The sequence below is a fragment of the Gopherus flavomarginatus genome, chromosome 3 (genome assembly GCF_025201925.1).
Source record: "Gopherus flavomarginatus isolate rGopFla2 chromosome 3, rGopFla2.mat.asm, whole genome shotgun sequence".
Taxonomy (NCBI): Eukaryota; Metazoa; Chordata; order Testudines; family Testudinidae; genus Gopherus; species Gopherus flavomarginatus.
In genome coordinates, this window is record NC_066619.1 from 101,121,962 (window position 1) to 101,140,208 (window position 18,247).

General features: G+C 41.4%; 1 protein-coding gene across 1 annotated transcript in view; it reads left to right on the top strand.

Moving 5' to 3' along the window:
- Window positions 1–18,247, top strand: part of VPS13A (vacuolar protein sorting 13 homolog A) — a 322,609-nt gene that overhangs the window by 139,490 nt on the left and 164,872 nt on the right. The window contains exons 37-40 of the mRNA XM_050945432.1: window positions 2,666–2,835; window positions 4,667–4,887; window positions 5,282–5,514; window positions 16,584–16,676. Of these exons, the coding sequence (XP_050801389.1) occupies window positions 2,666–2,835; window positions 4,667–4,887; window positions 5,282–5,514; window positions 16,584–16,676 (717 nt within the window). The remainder of the gene's footprint in view (window positions 1–2,665; window positions 2,836–4,666; window positions 4,888–5,281; window positions 5,515–16,583; window positions 16,677–18,247) is intronic.

The following is an 18,247-nucleotide window of genomic DNA, read 5'->3' on the forward strand; positions in this document are numbered from 1 at the left end:
ATTAGAAAAGTAAGACGACTGATATTAAAATATGAGTTGTATGCTTTTATTTGTAGAAAAAAAAGTGTATAATTATTAAGGATTTTTTATATAGCGGTTTTATTTAGAGTGCTTCACAATAGTTATCTAATGGTACACACAACATTTGGAAAGATCATTAAGTGGTCCACTGAAACCCGCAGCAATTTTCAAGTGGTCTGCGAAGGTCCACGCGGAAAAAAAAGTTTGAGAACCGCTGTTTTATAACATAGTCATGTGCCTTAACCAACATCAGAGAAATTTGCATGTTAGTCTCTGTCATTAGACAATAGAGGCTCTGGTTTTACCAGGTTTCATACTTCAGAAACTTGGGTTAGCAATTTTGATAACTGTTGCAGACTATATCCTTCTAACAATACCTGGTTGCTACTGGGAACAGTACTAAACAGTAGCATAGGAGAATTATAGAAGATTAGGATTGGAAGAGACCTCAGGAGGTCATCTAGTCCAACCCTTTGCTCAAACCAGGTCCAACACCAACTAAATCATCCCAGCCAGGGCTTTGTCAAGCGAGACCTTAAAAACGTCTAAGGATGGAGATTCCACCACCTCACTAGGTAACCCATTCCAGTGCTTCACCACCCTCATAGTGAAATAGTTTTTCCTAGTATCCAACCTAGACCTTCCCCACTGCAACTTGAGACCTTTGCTCCTTGTTCTGTCATCTGCCACCACTAAGAACATCCTCTTTGGAATACCCATTCAGGTAGTTGAAGGTTGCTATCAAATCCCCCCCACTCTTCTGCAGACTAAACAATCCCAGTTCCCTCAGCTTCTCCTTGTCAGTCATGTGCCCCATCCCCCTAGTCATTTTTGTTGCCTCCACTGGACTCTCTCCAAGTTCTCCACATCCTGTCTGTAGTGGGGGGCCCAAAACTGGATGTAGTACTCCAGATGTGGCCTCACCAGTGCTGAATAGAAGGGAGTAATCACTTCCCTCAATCTGCTGGCAATGCTGCTACTAAAACAGCCCAATATGCTGTTATCCTTCTTGGCAACAAGGGCACACTGCTGACTCTCATCCATCTTCTCATCCACTGTAATCCCCAGGTCCTTTTCTGCAGAACTGCTCCTTAGCCAGTCAGTCCCCAACCTATAGTAGTGCATGGGATTCTTCTGTCCTAAGTGCAGGACTCTGCACTTGTCCTTGTTGAACCTCATCAGATTTCTTTTGGCCCAATCCTCCAATTTGTCTAGGTCACTCTGGACCCTAACTGTACCCTCTAGTGTATCTACCTCTACCCCCAGCTTGGTGTCATCTGCAAACTTGCTGAGAGTGCAATCCATCCCATCAGTCAGATTATCAATAAAGATGTTGAGCAAAACCGACCCCAAGACCTACCCCTTGATACTGGCTGCCAATTAGACATTGAGCTGTTGATCACTACCCATTGAGCCCGACAATCTAGCAAGCTTTCTGTCCACCTTATAGTCCATTCATCCAATCCATACTCTTTTAACTTGCTGGTAAGAATACTGTGGGAGACCATATCAAAAGCTTTGCTAAAGTCAGTATATATCATGTCCACCACTTTCCCCATATCCACAGAGCCACTTGTCTCATCATAGAAGGCAATCAGGTTGGTCAGGCAAGACTTGCTCCAGTGGGAGTCCCCAGTGGGATGAGAGCTGGAAAACCTGGTTCCTACATCTTTCTCCATGCAGTCCATGGTGTTGTTTGGAAAGGCAAAGTGACTGGATTGCGCTGCACTCCAGCTATGTCCAATGTGTGGTCTATGGAAGACTGTTTCCAGCTGGTGCAAATTAAAGCAGCCTCTAACCCTCAGCTGCTCTATTCTGAGCTTAGCCAGAGGATCAAGGAGCTTTATCTAGTTGTTGATTCTCAGACCACAGCTACACTATGGGATAGCTGTAGCACCATAGCCATGAGAGCATAACCCCAGGGGGTAGGCATGGTCTGCGCAATAGAAGTGATTTTTCCTTTGCTGTAGGAACACCACCTTCCTGAGTAGCTTAGCTGTGTAGATGGAAGCATTCTTCCATTGACTTAGCTATGTCTACTTTGGGAGTTGGGTCAGCATAGCTATGGTCAGGGATGTGAATTTTTCACAACTCTGAGTGCCACAGCTAAGTTGACCTAAATTGTAAGTGTAGGCCAGGCCTCAGCTTCTCCTCTCCTTCCTACCCTCTTGGTGGCTGTGTGGAAATGAAAAGGTAAAAGTTTTATTTTAAAAAAATGTACTCTAGGCAAAATTAATAAAATGAGTTTAAATTTGTTTTAAGTTTTAAAATAATAATAAGCTTTCAGTAACTGATTACTTGAAACCTAGTCAAAGTGATGCTTTAAAAAAATCTGCTTTTTTGTGTAAATTGGCATGCCCTTCTGTCAGCGGTGCACATCAGTGGCACCTGCTTGTTGTAATATACTAATGGTAATACTTAGCCTTTGTGGAGCTATCTCTGTATATCTAATTGATTTAATGGTAGTACAGTGTTTTGATTTAACAATACATTTCCTTTTTTAATCTTACGTTTAATATGATTATAATTAAAACTTTTGCTAGTCAGATTGAGTCAAACCATGCTTCAAGTATAATAATTGTGAACAAATCTAGAAAAATGCTTTCTCTTCTTTATTTTAAGTTATGTTTCCTTTTTAAAACAGGTTTCTGCTTTGGATCAGAGAGATGATCTTTTGAAACTTGCAGAGTTTAAATTGGTCTTGATATCAGCTGCTATCAAAATGTTATCAGATGGTTCAATGAATGCTTCAGTCAAGTTAGCAAACTGCACATTAGATGATAAACGACTGACAGTCCAGAAGACAACTCCAAGGTGTTAATTTTGCATAAAAGATTAAATTGTTGTTCTTCAGTGGTTGTTGGCTAGTCCTAGGGCTGCTAAAACTACCTACAAGTTGCTATTTGAGTTTAAATTACCTGTCTTACAAATACAGTTTGAAAGTAACTAAAATTTGTGTGTATGCACAGATTGGGTTATATATTCTGCATGCTACTTGCTCTTTCTTACAGATATTACTTGGGGCCTATTGATATTGGTGGGATAATACTAATAGTATTCAAATTGGAAAAACTGTCGTCTTTTACAAGACAATAGATAAGATATACGGAGAGAATTGTGCCTATATATGTCAGTAGGAATTTTTTTTTTAGTGCAGCAATAAAATATATATATATATATATATATATATATATATATATATATATATATATATATATATATCACTTAAGTGAACATTAAAATGCAGCTGAAAGAGGACATACTCAGTAATTTGTTTTCAGGTTTCATCATGGTTTCTCTGGTGTCTTGATTATTATATTTTTAGATACTATTAAAAGGTTTTGAAACATGAAACACTTCATTTAAAATTGTCACAATGAAACCTCTTAAGACTTGTACGTTAGCACAGTTTTAATATTGGTCATTAGCACAGTTTTAATATTTCAAGTGTAACCTTGATGTGTGAGTGTTTACCTTTTCAAGTAATTGGTCTGTTAGGAATCCATCCCTATAGCATGAATACTGTGCCTAACGTTGGATGAAGGTGTGTTAGTGAACAGTAACACATACTATTATGGTTTTGTTAGTTGGTAGCATATGTAACATTAGTGTCAGTTTACTTTACAACCCACACAATCTTATGTAATACATAACATAGAACTTTGTTTGAATACTATTAGATTTTATGAACTATTCATATTTACAAAATATATAGTATTAAAGTCATGGCAGAACATGGGAACATTGAACTTTGTCATATTCTGAATGCTATATTAACAAATTCACAAAGCCACTGTTCTGGAGTTAAGGCTGTTGCAGTGGCCATCATGGATATCTATGTTCTTTAGCCTCTAGCAACAAGGAGGCTGAGTTAACTATTCTGTTTATTTCATGTTTCACCTCTGTAACTTCCTTCTATCTTTTCTGAATGGTAAAGTGAGGTCGTACTCGGAAAGCTGCAAATGGTACCTGGTGCTCAATATTGTATTTTAGTTATAAATTGAGAACCATTAGGCTATAAGTATAAAGTTGAATTTTTCTATCTGCTGTTCCTGCAGAGCAGAGTTTTCCTTTTCATGCATCATCAGCATTAATAAAGATCATTTGGAACAAATTTTACTCTTTTACACCTGTGCAGCACCAATATCTTCAAAATATCCCCACAATGACAGCTGTGTGTATCCATTGCTACTTATGGATTTGAACAGATATAACTAATTAGAACTTAGATAGTTCTGCTAATGAATCAGAAAGAATGGACTCCAGCACACTCTTAGTTTGTTGCCTTTTCATTGTCAATAAGAATACAGCAGTAAAAACTTAGTCACCAAAGCTAGTATTTGTGATTAACTGTCCAAGAAGAGCAGATCTGCTGAGTAAGAAAGTGCACTTTCTTAAAGTTGCTTTTTAGAGTTGTGTGTTATTTTAACATCATTTTTTGGTTAATGCATATATTGGTGGGTTTTCTAATTTTTTTAAGAAGTGGTCCTTTTTAAAAAAAAAAAAAAAAAAAAGGAACTTCTGCTAATGTCATATTCTAGACAGAATGAGAACTCTCCTCGAGTATGAGAATGAATTGTTCATATTAGAGGCCTGGTCTGCTTTTGAAAGTGTCTTATTGTACACTGTCTTAATTGTCTTTCAGAATGGTAGAAATAAAACATGGATCTGAAAAGAAGGACATGGTGGATATAAGCTACAAGCAGGGGAGAGATGGCACTGTCCTGGATGCAGTTGTTCAAGACATATATCTCTGTGCAAGCATGGAATTTCTACTTACTGTTGCAGATATATTCTTAAAGGCTAATGCAGAAAGTGCTGCTGCACAGAGAAATATCAAGCAAACTTTAGCTGTAAAGGAGCAAGGTTGGTAACCTTTTATTATATATAGGTTTCTAACTTTAGCATAGAACCATAATACTAAATTTAGGCTGCTTCCAGGTTTGGCTCCCATGTCTTAAAAAGTCTCCCTTCTTCACTGTGTCAAACAATCTCAGTCTTACCATTCAGTTCCAGTCTAACAACTTATTTTTCCGCTAGTCTTCCATGGTTGAGTATTCTCTTGTGTATGATTCCAGACACATGCCAACTACCATCAGTGGATATGTTCTTTCTTTATCTCTGTGTTAGTTGAAATAGACTTTTTACTCAACAACAAATGGAAATACAGTATATATGTAAACATAAATATCAGTATAGTTATAGTAATTTCTTGGTGTGTTCAAACAATATGTTTAACTTAATTGATTTTTTTTTCCAGCACCTATCCAACCGATATCTTCAATGGAAATGAACATTATTGTTAAAAATCCAGAGATCGTGTTTGTGGCTGATTTAACAAGAAGTGATGCTCCTGCATTGGTGGTTACAACACAGTGTGAGATCTTTATTAAGAACAGCCCTCAAATGTATAAAATGACAGCTGCTGTTAAAGATATACAAATGAAAGCCTGCCCCTTTCTTGCAGAAAAGAGAAAAGGGAACATCACTACAGTGAGTCTTCCTTTTAAATATAATCTGCGTATCTGCAAATTACAATATAATTGATGTTGTAAATCCTTTTCTTTGACTAATATATATAAAATAACTAATCTGAGTTTGTAGATTTAATGTTTAAAATGTTGGTGAAAAATTATTCTTGAGCGAATAGCCATCTGGCTGTCTTGGGCTATGCTACAGCATTTTATACTGTTAGTATGTTTGTTTTCTCTGAGTTAGTGGAGGGATCACAAATCCTCTGGGTTAGTTTTAAATGTTTTTCAGAAGTACAGCTGCTAGTGTTTACTATTAAGCTTCTTTTTTTGAGAGTGGCTGTCCTTTGTTCTTCTACAGCGTTAATGATTGTATGATTCCAATTTGTGGCTTTTTCATAACTAAAAATGATGAGTCTAAGGGAAGAAAATCTTATAGTTCCCATATAATTTAAGCATATAGATAACAGGTTTCTGGGAATGCACTATTAACAGTGTCTCAGCTTTCAAGGCTTTTTGATTAATTTAGAACATTTTTGGTGTGTGAATTTTTCTGAGACGACACAGCGTGAGGAAAAGGGAAGTCATTCATATCTTCTTTGTGTTAAGATTCACAGATGTTTTACAACGGCACTTCGGCCTGCTTGCAGCTTGGAGACAGAACCAGGCCTGTCAGTGATTTGGGAACAGCGGAATGTTCTCCCCCTGAAGATCTGTTCATTTTTTTTTCTTCTTCTGCAGAAGTTAGTGGCTCAGCCAGCCCTCCTAACTGCAGAGCTTTTCTGAAGGAAATTCCAAATTTTGTATCAAATGTTTAAATTAATATTTAGGCTTAATAATTTATGTCTAATTCCCAGGCAAGTGGCATGCTGCATTTGCCTTTGGGGAGGTATTTGCATTGGTTCCACTCCCTCTTCGAGGTATTTGCAGTAGCTGGTACCTTTTCAGGTTTCTGGGAGTGAGCTAGGACAAGAAAAGCCAGAGACAAAAGGAGAGGCCTGTATCCATGCCGGAGTCCCTGTGGCCCACATAATCAGTGATGCCTCCAACTGAGGAGCTCAGCTGCCACCTCCCCTTCCCCACAGGTCCCAGACTGAGAGCACTGGATACAGCATGGACGCTGCCAGCTCCAGAGAGTGTCGTAAGAAGCCTTCAGGCCCAGCTTCCTTTTCCTACTGCCACCTCTATAATAGCTTCCTCAAGAATCCCTACTTTTATCCTGGACTGAGACCTTCAGGAGAAACACAGACCTGTCTGGTCCATATACATCCCATGCAGTAGAGAGGGGTATTGCTTCTTGGGAACCCATCTTTGAGCCTCAGGCTTGTACCGCTCTTGAGAGAGTCAAAAGGGGCCCGTATGTGGGAGGAGAAACAAATAAACCCAACTTCCTTCAGTATGTCTACATTGCAAAATAAAACCTATAACAGCAAGTCTGGTCTCATGTCTATAGACTCTAGTTTGCTGGGCTCGTGCTGTGGCACTAAAAATGGAATTGTAGATTCCCATTTAGGCTGGATCTATGGATCTGAATCCTGGCAGGGGGGTGGGTCTCACAGTCTGAGCTCCACCTCTAGCTGAAACATCTACAAATTTATTTTAGCACCATGGCATGAGTCTGAGTCTGTAGACCTGGAGTCTAAGTCTCACAGCTGCATTTGTGTGTGTGTGTGCTCTTTAGACATATCTTTTGAGAACAAGGGAAATAACTAGCCATTTGAAATATTTTGGCTCGATCTCTGAGCCCAATTTCAATTCCTGCTGAAGCAAGATTCTTCTTTGAGTGATTGCAGATGTGTGTTGCAGATGCTCGCCTAATGCACCGAAGGTGAAGCAGTAACCATTGGGTAAGCGCTTGTGCCCTTTGGCGCTTCCCATGGCTATATAAAGGCTGTGCTACCCCTGAACTGCTTCATTTCCACCTGCATCTTGAGTCAGGGCATTCAGTATGGTGTCTCATTTCACATTCTTTATCACAGTGTTTGTGCTTTTTTTTCCTGTAAATAGATAAGTTTAGTAATACCTTAGGGTTTAGTTTAGATTCATGTAGTTAGTAACATTTTAGCCCAAGCTGATGCATTTTCTGGGTTTTAAACATTTAACCATCATGTGAGGTTGCTAGCCCTACTAGGGACCCCCCACATCTGAAGTTTATTATGCCTTGGAGAAGGGCGTATTAAGGAAGGGTGCTCCATCTGTAAGTTGTTTAAGAGAAGGTGACGAGGAACTTGCATTTGAAGACACACCTTATGGCGAAGGGGCCTGCTTAGGTACCACCAGAAATTCAGGCCCTCCAGAGAGTGCCTGAGCCAATACAGATGGGAACTTCACATTCACATTCCACTTCACAGAAGGAAGAGGGATCGTTTCCCTTCCCACAGAATAGACTGGGGCTTCTCCAGAGTTTAAAGAGATTCCTCCTCCTTGTTTAACAGGAGTGCAGTCTGGCACTTAGAGTCTTCCAGTATGTGGTATAGAACTAGTCTGTCCTGCTATCTAGTACAGATGCCTCATCAATGAGACTTTGGTATTGCCCTGGGGATTTCTATTTCATCTGGTACCAGCAACAGTGGTCTCCAAATCATTGATGAATCAAGTACCAATATATTTGTTGTGGCGTGTCAGGAACAGACAGGCATTTACTCAAGGACACTAGACAATGGTGGCTTTGTCTTCTGTATCCTTGGCACCTCTTGGCTTGATTGCTGACTTGTCCACGCCACCTCAGACCCAGGGCCCTGGGGTACAGTCAACTTCCTGATTGGTGCTGAAGGACTGCCAGCGCAAATGCTGTCTTTGGTACCAACAACAATTCCAACAGAGTCTACATCTTCAGTTCCAATGCCTGCTTTGGTACCGAGTATGAGTATGATGCCTTTTCTGGTATTCAAAGTGTCTTCAACTGTACCATCATCAGACCTGATGAGGCCAGCATGTTGGACTGTGGATGGTGCAGATTGTTGATTGGCTTCACCTGAAGTGGCTCCTCCATTACCGCCAGACTACTTGGAAGGGTCTTCAGGTTCAAGTGTGGAAATATCTCCTTCATGGTACTGTTCTTGGAATTGTCAGGACCCCGGGTATCAGTATCAGTGATGGGATCATTGCAGTTCCTGTAATAGGGATGAAGCTTCTTGGCCTAGCTCCTACTGGCCACCAATGCTATGCCTCTGTGCAGAGCAGCCTCTTTGAAATCCCTGGGATGTAGCAAGGTCTCAATCATCTGCTCATTCTAGGGCTAGATTAACTGTTCCTTCGGTGGTCTTTCTGCCTAGGTCACCTATGCTATAGCCACAAGTCAAGAGGGTTCCCTCTAACCAGGTACAACTTAATCCTTTGGTACAGTCAAATGTATTACCAGAAGAGAGTCCAGTAGTTCTGCTTCCCTCTTCTTCCTCTTCATCAGACGATCCTATACTGCCTATGTTCTCTTCTACAGTACTAGAGGATTTAAAATCATATCAGGACCTTTTGAGACAAACAGCATTGTCATTGGGTATTCAGGCTGGGTGTGTTCAGTAGGACACCCCTAGGTTAGTGATGTTCTTCAGTTCTCAGTTCCTGGGAGACTTTCTTTCCCTCTCAGTGAAGCAATATTGGTGCCTGAAAAATCTGCGTGCAATACACCTTGCATCTATAACACCCAGAGCTAAACATAGCAACAAGAGTTATGTTTCCATGCAAGGTTTTGGGTGTCTTTTCTCGTGTCACCTCATAGTACATAAGAACATACAAATGGCCGTAGTGGGTCATACCAAAGGTCCATCTAGTCCAGTATCCTGTCTTTCAACGGTGGCCAGTGCCAGGTGCCTCAGAGGAAATGAACAGAACAGGTAATCATCAAGTTCCCTGAGTCTGCCTGCAGCAAATGAGAACAGCAGATCATAAAGGACTTACTGTTTGTCATTTTTTGTTTTCTGAGAAAACTGACAAGACTTTACATGTTTTAAGGACTTCCGAGCTACTGTATAGTCATTGAGGTTTACACTGAGGCCACAGAGTGTCACTTTGAAGGTCACAACAACACCAGCAATGTAGCACTCAGCGATATATTTGCCCTCATCCTATCCTGCTAGGCAGCAAGACTTTCCCAGAAGAGGACATAAATCACAGAAAAGTTCATCTTCTGGGTCTAGTTTTAGTCAACACATACTTTTATAATGAGAGCAGTGTACCAGTTGTGAATGTTTCAACCTTGGCTCCTCAGTTTGGGAACAGGCTGTCTCAATTTTACAGTGCTTGGGAAAGCAATAACTACAGACAGACGGGTGCTGAGCACTGTGGGATCGGGTTATGCAATATTTGTGTCTGTCCTTCCCAACCCAAGCCTTTTCAGGGACCCTTCTCACGAGCTGCTGCTTCTTCAGCACTTCCAGGCTTTGTGTGCTCTGGGAGCTATGCAGGAGGTTCTTCCTTTTCTTCAGGGAAAGGAATTCTACTCTGGTACTTCCTGATCCCCATGTGCAAGGAAGGGTGAGACCTATCTTTGATCTCCCTGATTTCAATAAATACATCAAGTATTTGAGATTCCACATGGTTACCCTGGCTTACTATTCTTCCTGCATTGAATCACAATGTCTGATTTGTTGCTCTCAGTCTTCAGGATGCCTAGTTCCCTGTGCCAATTTTCCCAGGCCACAGAAAGTTGCTGAGATTCATTGTTGCCTGCCAACACCATCAATACATGGTTCTCCCATTTGTCCCATCACCAGCCCCAGGCATATTTACCAAATGCATGATGGTGGTAACTGCTTATTTCAGAATGAGGGGAATTCATGTCTTCTCATACCTAAAGTATGGCTAGTGAGAGGTAGATCCGAGGGCCAAATCCTCAGTTGTGTCCAGTTCGATCCACTGTGGTTGATTTTGAACAAAGCAGTGTCCTGTTGTCTACAACTCAAAATATCAAGCTCATTGGAGCCTTACTACGCTTCATGAATTTGAGGCCTTTTCTCTCATATGATCGATTCCAGGGAATTTATTGCATTTGTCTGGATCTGCAATCTCATCCTTTGACCACGGTCCATGCGTACCTGAAGTTACTAGCATGTATGGCCTCATGCACTTACATGGTTCAGCATGTGAGATTACGTCTTCATCCTTTTCAGTCATGACTGAAGCTGGTCTATTACCTAAGCTGCCAGTCATTGGACAGGTTTGTCTGAGTGCCTCTAGAGATATTGTATTCTCTTCAGGGGTAAGCAAAATGGAACAATGTTGCCAGGGTGTTCCCTTTGCGTGTCCTCTGCCAACCAGAAATGTAATCACTGTTGCCTCCATAATAGGTTAGGGAGCACATTTAGGAACATTAAAGGTTTAGGGTTTGTGCTTGGAATGGGAATAATTGTTCTGTATCAATATCTGACATTTACAGTGCATGGGACTGTGCCTTCTGGGATCTGATCAAGAGAGCAATGGTTCACATACTCACCAAGGATACCACCATAGTATATTATGTGAACAAGCAAGGAGCTTTGTCAGGAAACAAAGTTTTGGGACTTCTGTGTCAAGGAAGACATAATACCCACAGTGGCACACTTTCCAACTCTCAAAACCAGTTCATAGACTCATGGACTTTAAGGTCAGAAGGGACCATTATGATCATCTAGTCTGACCTCCTGCACAACGTAGGCCACACAATCTCACCCATCCACTCCTGTTGGAAACCCTTAGCCTATGTCTGAGTTATTGAAGTCCTCAGATTGTAGTTTGAAGACCTCAAGCTGCAGAGAATCCTCCAGCAAGTGATCTGTGCCCCAGGCTGCAGAGGAAGGCGAAAAATCTCCAGGGCCTCAGCTAATCTGCCCTGGAGGAAAATTCCTTCCCAACTCCAGATATGGCGATCAGTTAAACCCTGAGCATGTGGGCAAGACTCACCAGCCAGCACCCAGGAAAGAATTCTCTGTAGTCACTCAGATCCCACCCCATCTAACATCCCATCACAGACCACTGGGCATACTTGCCTGCTGCTGATCAAATATCAATTGCCAAATGAATTGGCAAAATTAGGCTATCCCATGATACCATCCCCTCTATAAACTTATCAAGCTTAGTCTTAAAGCCAGATATGTCTTTTGCCCCCACTTCTCCCCTTGGAAGGCTGTTCCAGAACTTCACTCCTCTAATGGTTAGAAACCTTCATCTAATTTTGCTATTGGTTTTAATTCCCTTTGCAAGGTCCAACTCTACCTGGCTTTTGGTCTTTCTCACTTTATCTCTATATGTTCTGACTTCAATAAGGTAGCTTTCCTTGCTAATCCCTCCTATCTTCCCCTCTTTGTAGGCTTTCTGCTTTTTCTTAATCACCTCTCTAAGATGCTCGCTTATCCAGCTTGGGCTACAATTCCTGCCTATGAGTTTTTTCCCCTTTCTTGGGATGCAGGCTTCTGATAGTTTCTGCAACTTTGACTTGAAGTTATTCCAGGCCTCCTCCGCCTTTAGATCCACAAGTTCTTCAGTCCAATCTACTTCCCTAACTAATTTCCTTAATTCTTTAAAGTTAGCCCTTTTGAAATAAAAAATCCTAGTCCCAGGTCTATTTTTGTTTATCCTTCCATCTAGTTTGAACTGAATTAGCTCATGATCGCTCGAACCAAGGTTGTCCCCTACAACGATTTCTTCTATGAGATCCTAACTACTCACCAAAACCAGATCTAAAATGGCATCCCCTCTTGTTGGTTCTTCAACTACTTGGTGAAGAAATCCATCAGCTATCACATCCAGAAAAATCTGAGCCCTATTATTACCACTAGCACTTGTCCTCCAGTCTATATCTAGGAAGTTAAAGTCTCCCATAATCACACAATTCCCATTAGTGTTTACTTCATTAAAAACATTAAAGAGGTCTCTATCCATATCCAAATCAGATCCTGGCTGTCTGTAGTACACCCCCAAGCACTATCTCAGGGGAGGCTCTAGTAGCTTTCTTTCCCAAAGTGATTTTTGCCCAGACAGACTCTGTCTTATCTATTTCATCACTTCTTATTTCTTTACAGTTAACCTCATCATTGATATACAATGCTACTCCACCACCTTTGCCTTTATTTCTGTCTTTCCTAAACAGCACATAACCTTCAATACCTGTACTCCAGTCATGACTACTATTCCACCATGTTTCTGTTATCCCTATAATATCTGGTTTCACTTCCTGCACCACTAGCTCTAGTTCCTCCATTTTGTTACCTAGGCTCCTCGCATTAGTGTACAGACATCTTAATTTTTGCCGTTTGGTTTCATTGACATTCTTTACGTGGTTAGGCAGAGAGATTCTACCACCAGTATTACCAGTTAGACTGGTATCTACACTACTGTTCCTCCTTATGTCCATTCTTCTGCCCACGGTTGTATCCTCTCTTACTTGGACATCTCCTAACCATCTTCCCCAAATTCCTAGTTTAAAACTCTCTTAATCAGTTGTGCCAGCCTCCTCCTAGAAGTCTATTTCCCTCCTTACTCAGGTGAAGTCCATCCCGAGATAACAGTCCTCTGTCCATAAATGCTTCCCAGTGGCCGTACATCCCAAAGCCCTCTTTATAGCACCACTGCCTGAGCCATCTGTTGATCGCCATAATCTTGTTGACATTCTCTAGGAACAGACAGAATCCCACTGAAGATCACCTGAGCCTCAGTTTCCTTAAGCGCCTTCCCCAGTCTGGCATAGTCTCCCTTGATATGTTCCAGCAATAATCTAGCCATATCGTTCGTTCCCACGTGAAGGACAATCAGCGGATTCTTTCCCGCTCCCATTAGAATCCTTTTCAGCCTCAGGTCCTCATCCCGTGTCTTACCACCTGGCAGACAGCACACCCTTCTGTTCTCTGGATCAGCTCTAGTTACAGGCCTGTCTATCCTTCTCAGTAAGGAGTCCCCAATCACGTAGACCTGCCTTTTCCTGGTGACAGTGTGGTTCTTTGGTCTATCCCCTGCTCCCACGGGCTGCAGGTCCTCTTGATTTCTATTGTCCCTTGCAGTCCTCCACAACCCATCCCGTATCCTCCTGGGGTTCATACTTGGTGTTGTCTCCATTGACTCTTCCCCTCTTCCTATAGGACTAGCCTCTCCTTCTCTTCTTCCTTGCCCTCTCACCTTCAGCGACCACCTGCTGTGCCCCTTCTTCATTTTCCAACTCTGCAAACCTGTTCCTGAGCTCTAGTCCTCCTTCACTCGTCTTTTCCTCTGCCTGGTTCTCTTAGTCACATGCTTCCACCGACCACTTTCCTCACCCAGCAGTCTCTCCTCAGAATTCTTTGGTCTTGCTTCCATCTGCAAGTCTGAGCTTCTCTCTTCAGCCGCCTCATATCTTTGCTCCATCATCTGCTCGAACTGTCTTCTAAACTGTACCAGAGTTTCCACCTGCATCTCCAGTCCTCGGATCTTTTCTTCCATCAGCTCTATCAGGCAGCACTTCATGCAGACAAAACTCTTTTCTGGTACCCACCCCAGAATCATATACATGCCGCAGCTTCCACATCCAGTCATCCTCATTGTGTCTTTCACTGCTGCCTCTGTGTCAGTCATAGCCTTCCTACCTAAAACCTGTTAGTCCAGAAAACAAAAACCAAAACAAACACCTAACAGGCACCAGAACAGCGGCAGACCACAACCCACTCCCTTCACTAGCCTGTTAGTTCCTCTGCCTAGGTCTCTAAGTCTCTCCTGCAAACTCCCCCTGTAACTCCCCTATTTACTGCTCTGTTTGCTGGCTGCTGTGCTGTGCTGTCATCTCAGCAGGACTTTCTCTGACAACCACGAGTGGTCTCTAAACAGCTGTGGGGTAAAGTCTACGTTCAGGGAATCGAGCATTCCTTAGGTTGACCTTTTTTCAGCAAAGCATAACTAGTGCTGTCAGTTTTGTTCCCGAGCAGGACTTAGTTTAGGGTCTCTAGCTGATGCCTTCCATCTGAACTGGGGAACAGACCTGATGGATGCCTTTCCTCCATCCCTCTTGCTTCTCAGGTTATCCTCAAACTTGAAGTTGGACCATGCCAGACTGATATTTATTGTACCAGGTTGGCCAAGATGATATTGGTTCTCTGACCTTCTCAGTCTGTCTGTTTGATATCCCAGATCTTACTCTCCTTCCTCACCTGCTGACTTAATAGTAGAAAACCATCTACTAGATCTACTTATTTGGCTAAATGGAAACATTTTTCAGTTTGGTCAATATCAAAGGGAGTCTCAGTTGTTTCTTCATCCAATCCAAGAAAAATCAGTTTTCTTAAACTCCATGGTAGTGAGATTTCTAAAAGGTATTTATCCACCTCTTTCCACCTGTGAAGGAAATTATCCTGTTGTGGGACCTAAATACTGTGCTGGCTGCCCTCATGGGTCCTCCATTTGATCTCATGGCAACCTGCTCATTGTTCCTCTATTCCCAACAAACAGCTTTTCTTACGGCTATAATATCCGCAAGAAGTGTCAGCAAATTACAAGCCATAATGGCAGAATTTCCATTTATTCAGTTATTCAAAGACAAAGTGTCCTTAAGACTATATTCAAAGATTTTGTCCAAGGTGGTTTCACAATTTCACCTTAATCAAGTTATTTACTTGCCTTTATTCTTTCCTAAGCTGCACTGAAATGCGGGTGATCAGCATATCCATACATTAGATCTGAGTTGGTGCTTGACATTCTATCTTGAAAGGACTAAACCATTTCATTCATCACCTTGACTTCTTGTTCACTGTGCAGATCAGATGAAAGATGAGCTGCTTTCTGCACAGACTATTTCCAGGTAGAGAACTTCCTGTATTACTACAGTGTATGGAGTAGCTCAGACTATGCCCTGGCGGACATTATAGGTTCATTCAACAAGAGTCCAAGGGACATTGATCATATTTGTCAACAATGTTTCAGTGTTAGATATTTGCAGGGCTGCTGCATGGTCTTCACTGCATACTTTAACTAAAGATTATGCTATTACTACAGCGTATAGGTCACATTCAAACTTTGGGGAGTCAGTTATGCAGGCATTGTTTACGTAGACTCTGAACCTTACTGCCTGCTGGATCTGCTTATGAGTCACCTGAGTGGAATACACATCTTCAATCATGAAAAGAAGAAAAAAATTACTTACTTGTATTTTCACTGTTGTTCTTCAAGATGTGGGTGCAGACCTGTCCTCCATGACTCGCCCTCTGTGCACTCTGCATTGGAATCTCCAGCCTTGGAGTCTAATGTGAAGGAACTGAGTGGGGGTCAGGACAGTGCTGCCCTTATATAGCCATGGGAGGGGCTACATGGGCCAGAGGGTACAAGCACTGTCCCAGCGGGTGCTACCAAGCCAAGTTCTCTGACTTCAGTGCACTGGTTGCGTACACACCTGAGCAGTCTGCAGCCGTGTCTTAAAGATGGTAAGTAACCATTTTTATGGGGACAGACTTCCAAAGGAGAAATAAATGAATAATCAAATCAGCTCTGTTTCCCTGTTCACCCTTGCAGAGTACACTAGAGTGTGGGAGATAATCAGATTCTCCTGCTCACAGTCCGAGTGCAGCTTATAGACTTATGTAGATGCACAAACTACAAAGAGAATTCTTCATCCTTAGAGGAGAAGGCCAGCAGTTCATATCAAGTTATAGAATCAAGTAGTTATGTAATATAGAGTAGGTGGCAGGAAGAGAGTGAAGTAGCATGATTCACACATGCTCCTTCACTTTCTTCCTGCCACCAACCAAGGAGATAAAGGGTAGGGCAGACCAGCTGACAAGTGTGATTCTGACCCCAAGTGGCAAGCAGGCTGAAGGACCATTGTAATGGCTCTGTGGATCTTACTACTCGAAGAATGGACATTTTCTGGTAAGAATGGTTACTTTTTCCCTATCATTCACTTTTGATATTGAGTGAGTAACAGTCTAGTATGGCTGAAATATTGTTTGCTCCATTTGCTTTTGTTTCTCTCATTTCAGAAGGAATGCTAATATTAAGAGTCAAGTTTTTCATTTTAAAGAGCCACCAGAATTATCACTAGTAACTCTTTCCCTTAAATCTTCCTAATGGCATTTTAGAGGAGCTATTTTTCTAGCTAAGCATGTATTTTTACTTCAGTTACTATATATTGTTAGAGTTGACCATGAATTCTTTCTTATTTAGGTATTGCAGCCTTGTGATTTCTTCTTCAAAATGGTGCAGTCAGGTACTAATCCACAAATGGCTGACCTATCAATTAAATCCTTAACACTAAAGGTAAGTTGAAATGTAGTTTTTGTGTCCTGTCTTCCTCCTCCTCCTCCCTCACTCGCTTTTAAAGTTATTGGTTTTGTTTTAAAATTTTGATGTAACTAAAATTAACATAGTCTAAACACATTTTGTAGTCTTGCATCTCCTGTGACTTACTATGTTCAAACAAAAGAAGAAAAAGCCTTTCACATGTACTGCAGTCATGTCACTTCATTTTTATATGGAATATGGTGACTTCTATGATAGGGTGAGTATTGTCCAGACGTATTTCCACAAGGTATAGTTGCTTGTGAAAAGAAAGATTTAGCCATGCCACTAAGTTATTAGAAATTACATTTTTTCCTGCTCTTGTTTTAAGCGCGCTACAGTCATGCCCCATTCAGATTTGGTTCCTGTGTATGTATTTTAGGGAGCCACGTTGATCACCTGTGCGTCAGTGGGAGAATTTTCTGGGTTGACAAATGGCATGCTGCAGTTGTGTTAATTTTTAATGATGCAGTACCATTGTGGAATGGAATCACTTGATGCAACCTCAGTTATGCAAATTATCCTACTGTCACCATTACATAATACACTGGTCACTGTTTAGGTGGCCTGTCTGGTTTGCTTTCTGCATTCCATCTCCATTTCCATACACTTTGGAAACGTGCACAGAGGACTTCTGGTTTGGGCAGCATGATGGTTGTAAGCTGTGTTAAAATAAATAACAAGAAATATTCTAGATAATGTCTCAGAATTTCAGCAATCAATAGGTGGATCTGTTCACATCCAGAAAAAATGTCACAGCAAAGCTCTTTTTCATATGGGAAGCAAACCAAAGGGCACTTGGAATGAATGATCTTACACTAATGTTGGCCAAACTGAGTACATTTATCTCATCACGCAACTGCTACCCTTACCACATCTGAGAAGCAAAAGATAAGTGGGAGGAAACAATAATCGCAGTTGTCAGATGGTGAAGGCAGCCATGATTCTCAAACTTAGTGAAACACACACAGTGCCTATCACATCATCCATTAAAAGGTTGGACCTCTTGTAACAGGAAGCATTACTTGAGCCTGATAGCCCGATTACTGAAAGAGGAGTGTTAACAAAACGGGGGATACTCCAGGTTGGGCCATATACTTCTTTCCTCACTCTAACCATTCTCACCCTCAGTCCATGCTAAAAAAAATTCAAGACTTCTGTTAGAGAAGTGGTTACCAAACTTTGTTACTTCATGAACCACCTTCTTAAAAAAAGAGGTACCATCTGCAAATTTATCCTTTTTGTACGCATTTGTTTTAGGCCTTACTAGACTTAGGTATTTCTGGACTCAAATGCCTAACGAAGCCTAAAATGTTAGATCGGGGTAGGCAATCTATGGCACGGGTGCCGAAGGCGGCACAGGAGCTGATTTTCAGTGGCACTCACACTGCCTGGGTCCTGGCCACCAGTCCAGGGGGCTCTGCATTTTAACTGAATTTTAAATGAATTTTCTTAAACATTTTCAAAACCTTTATTTACTTTACATACAACAATAGTTCAGTTATATATTATAGACTTATAGAAAGAGATCTTCTAAAAACATTTAATGT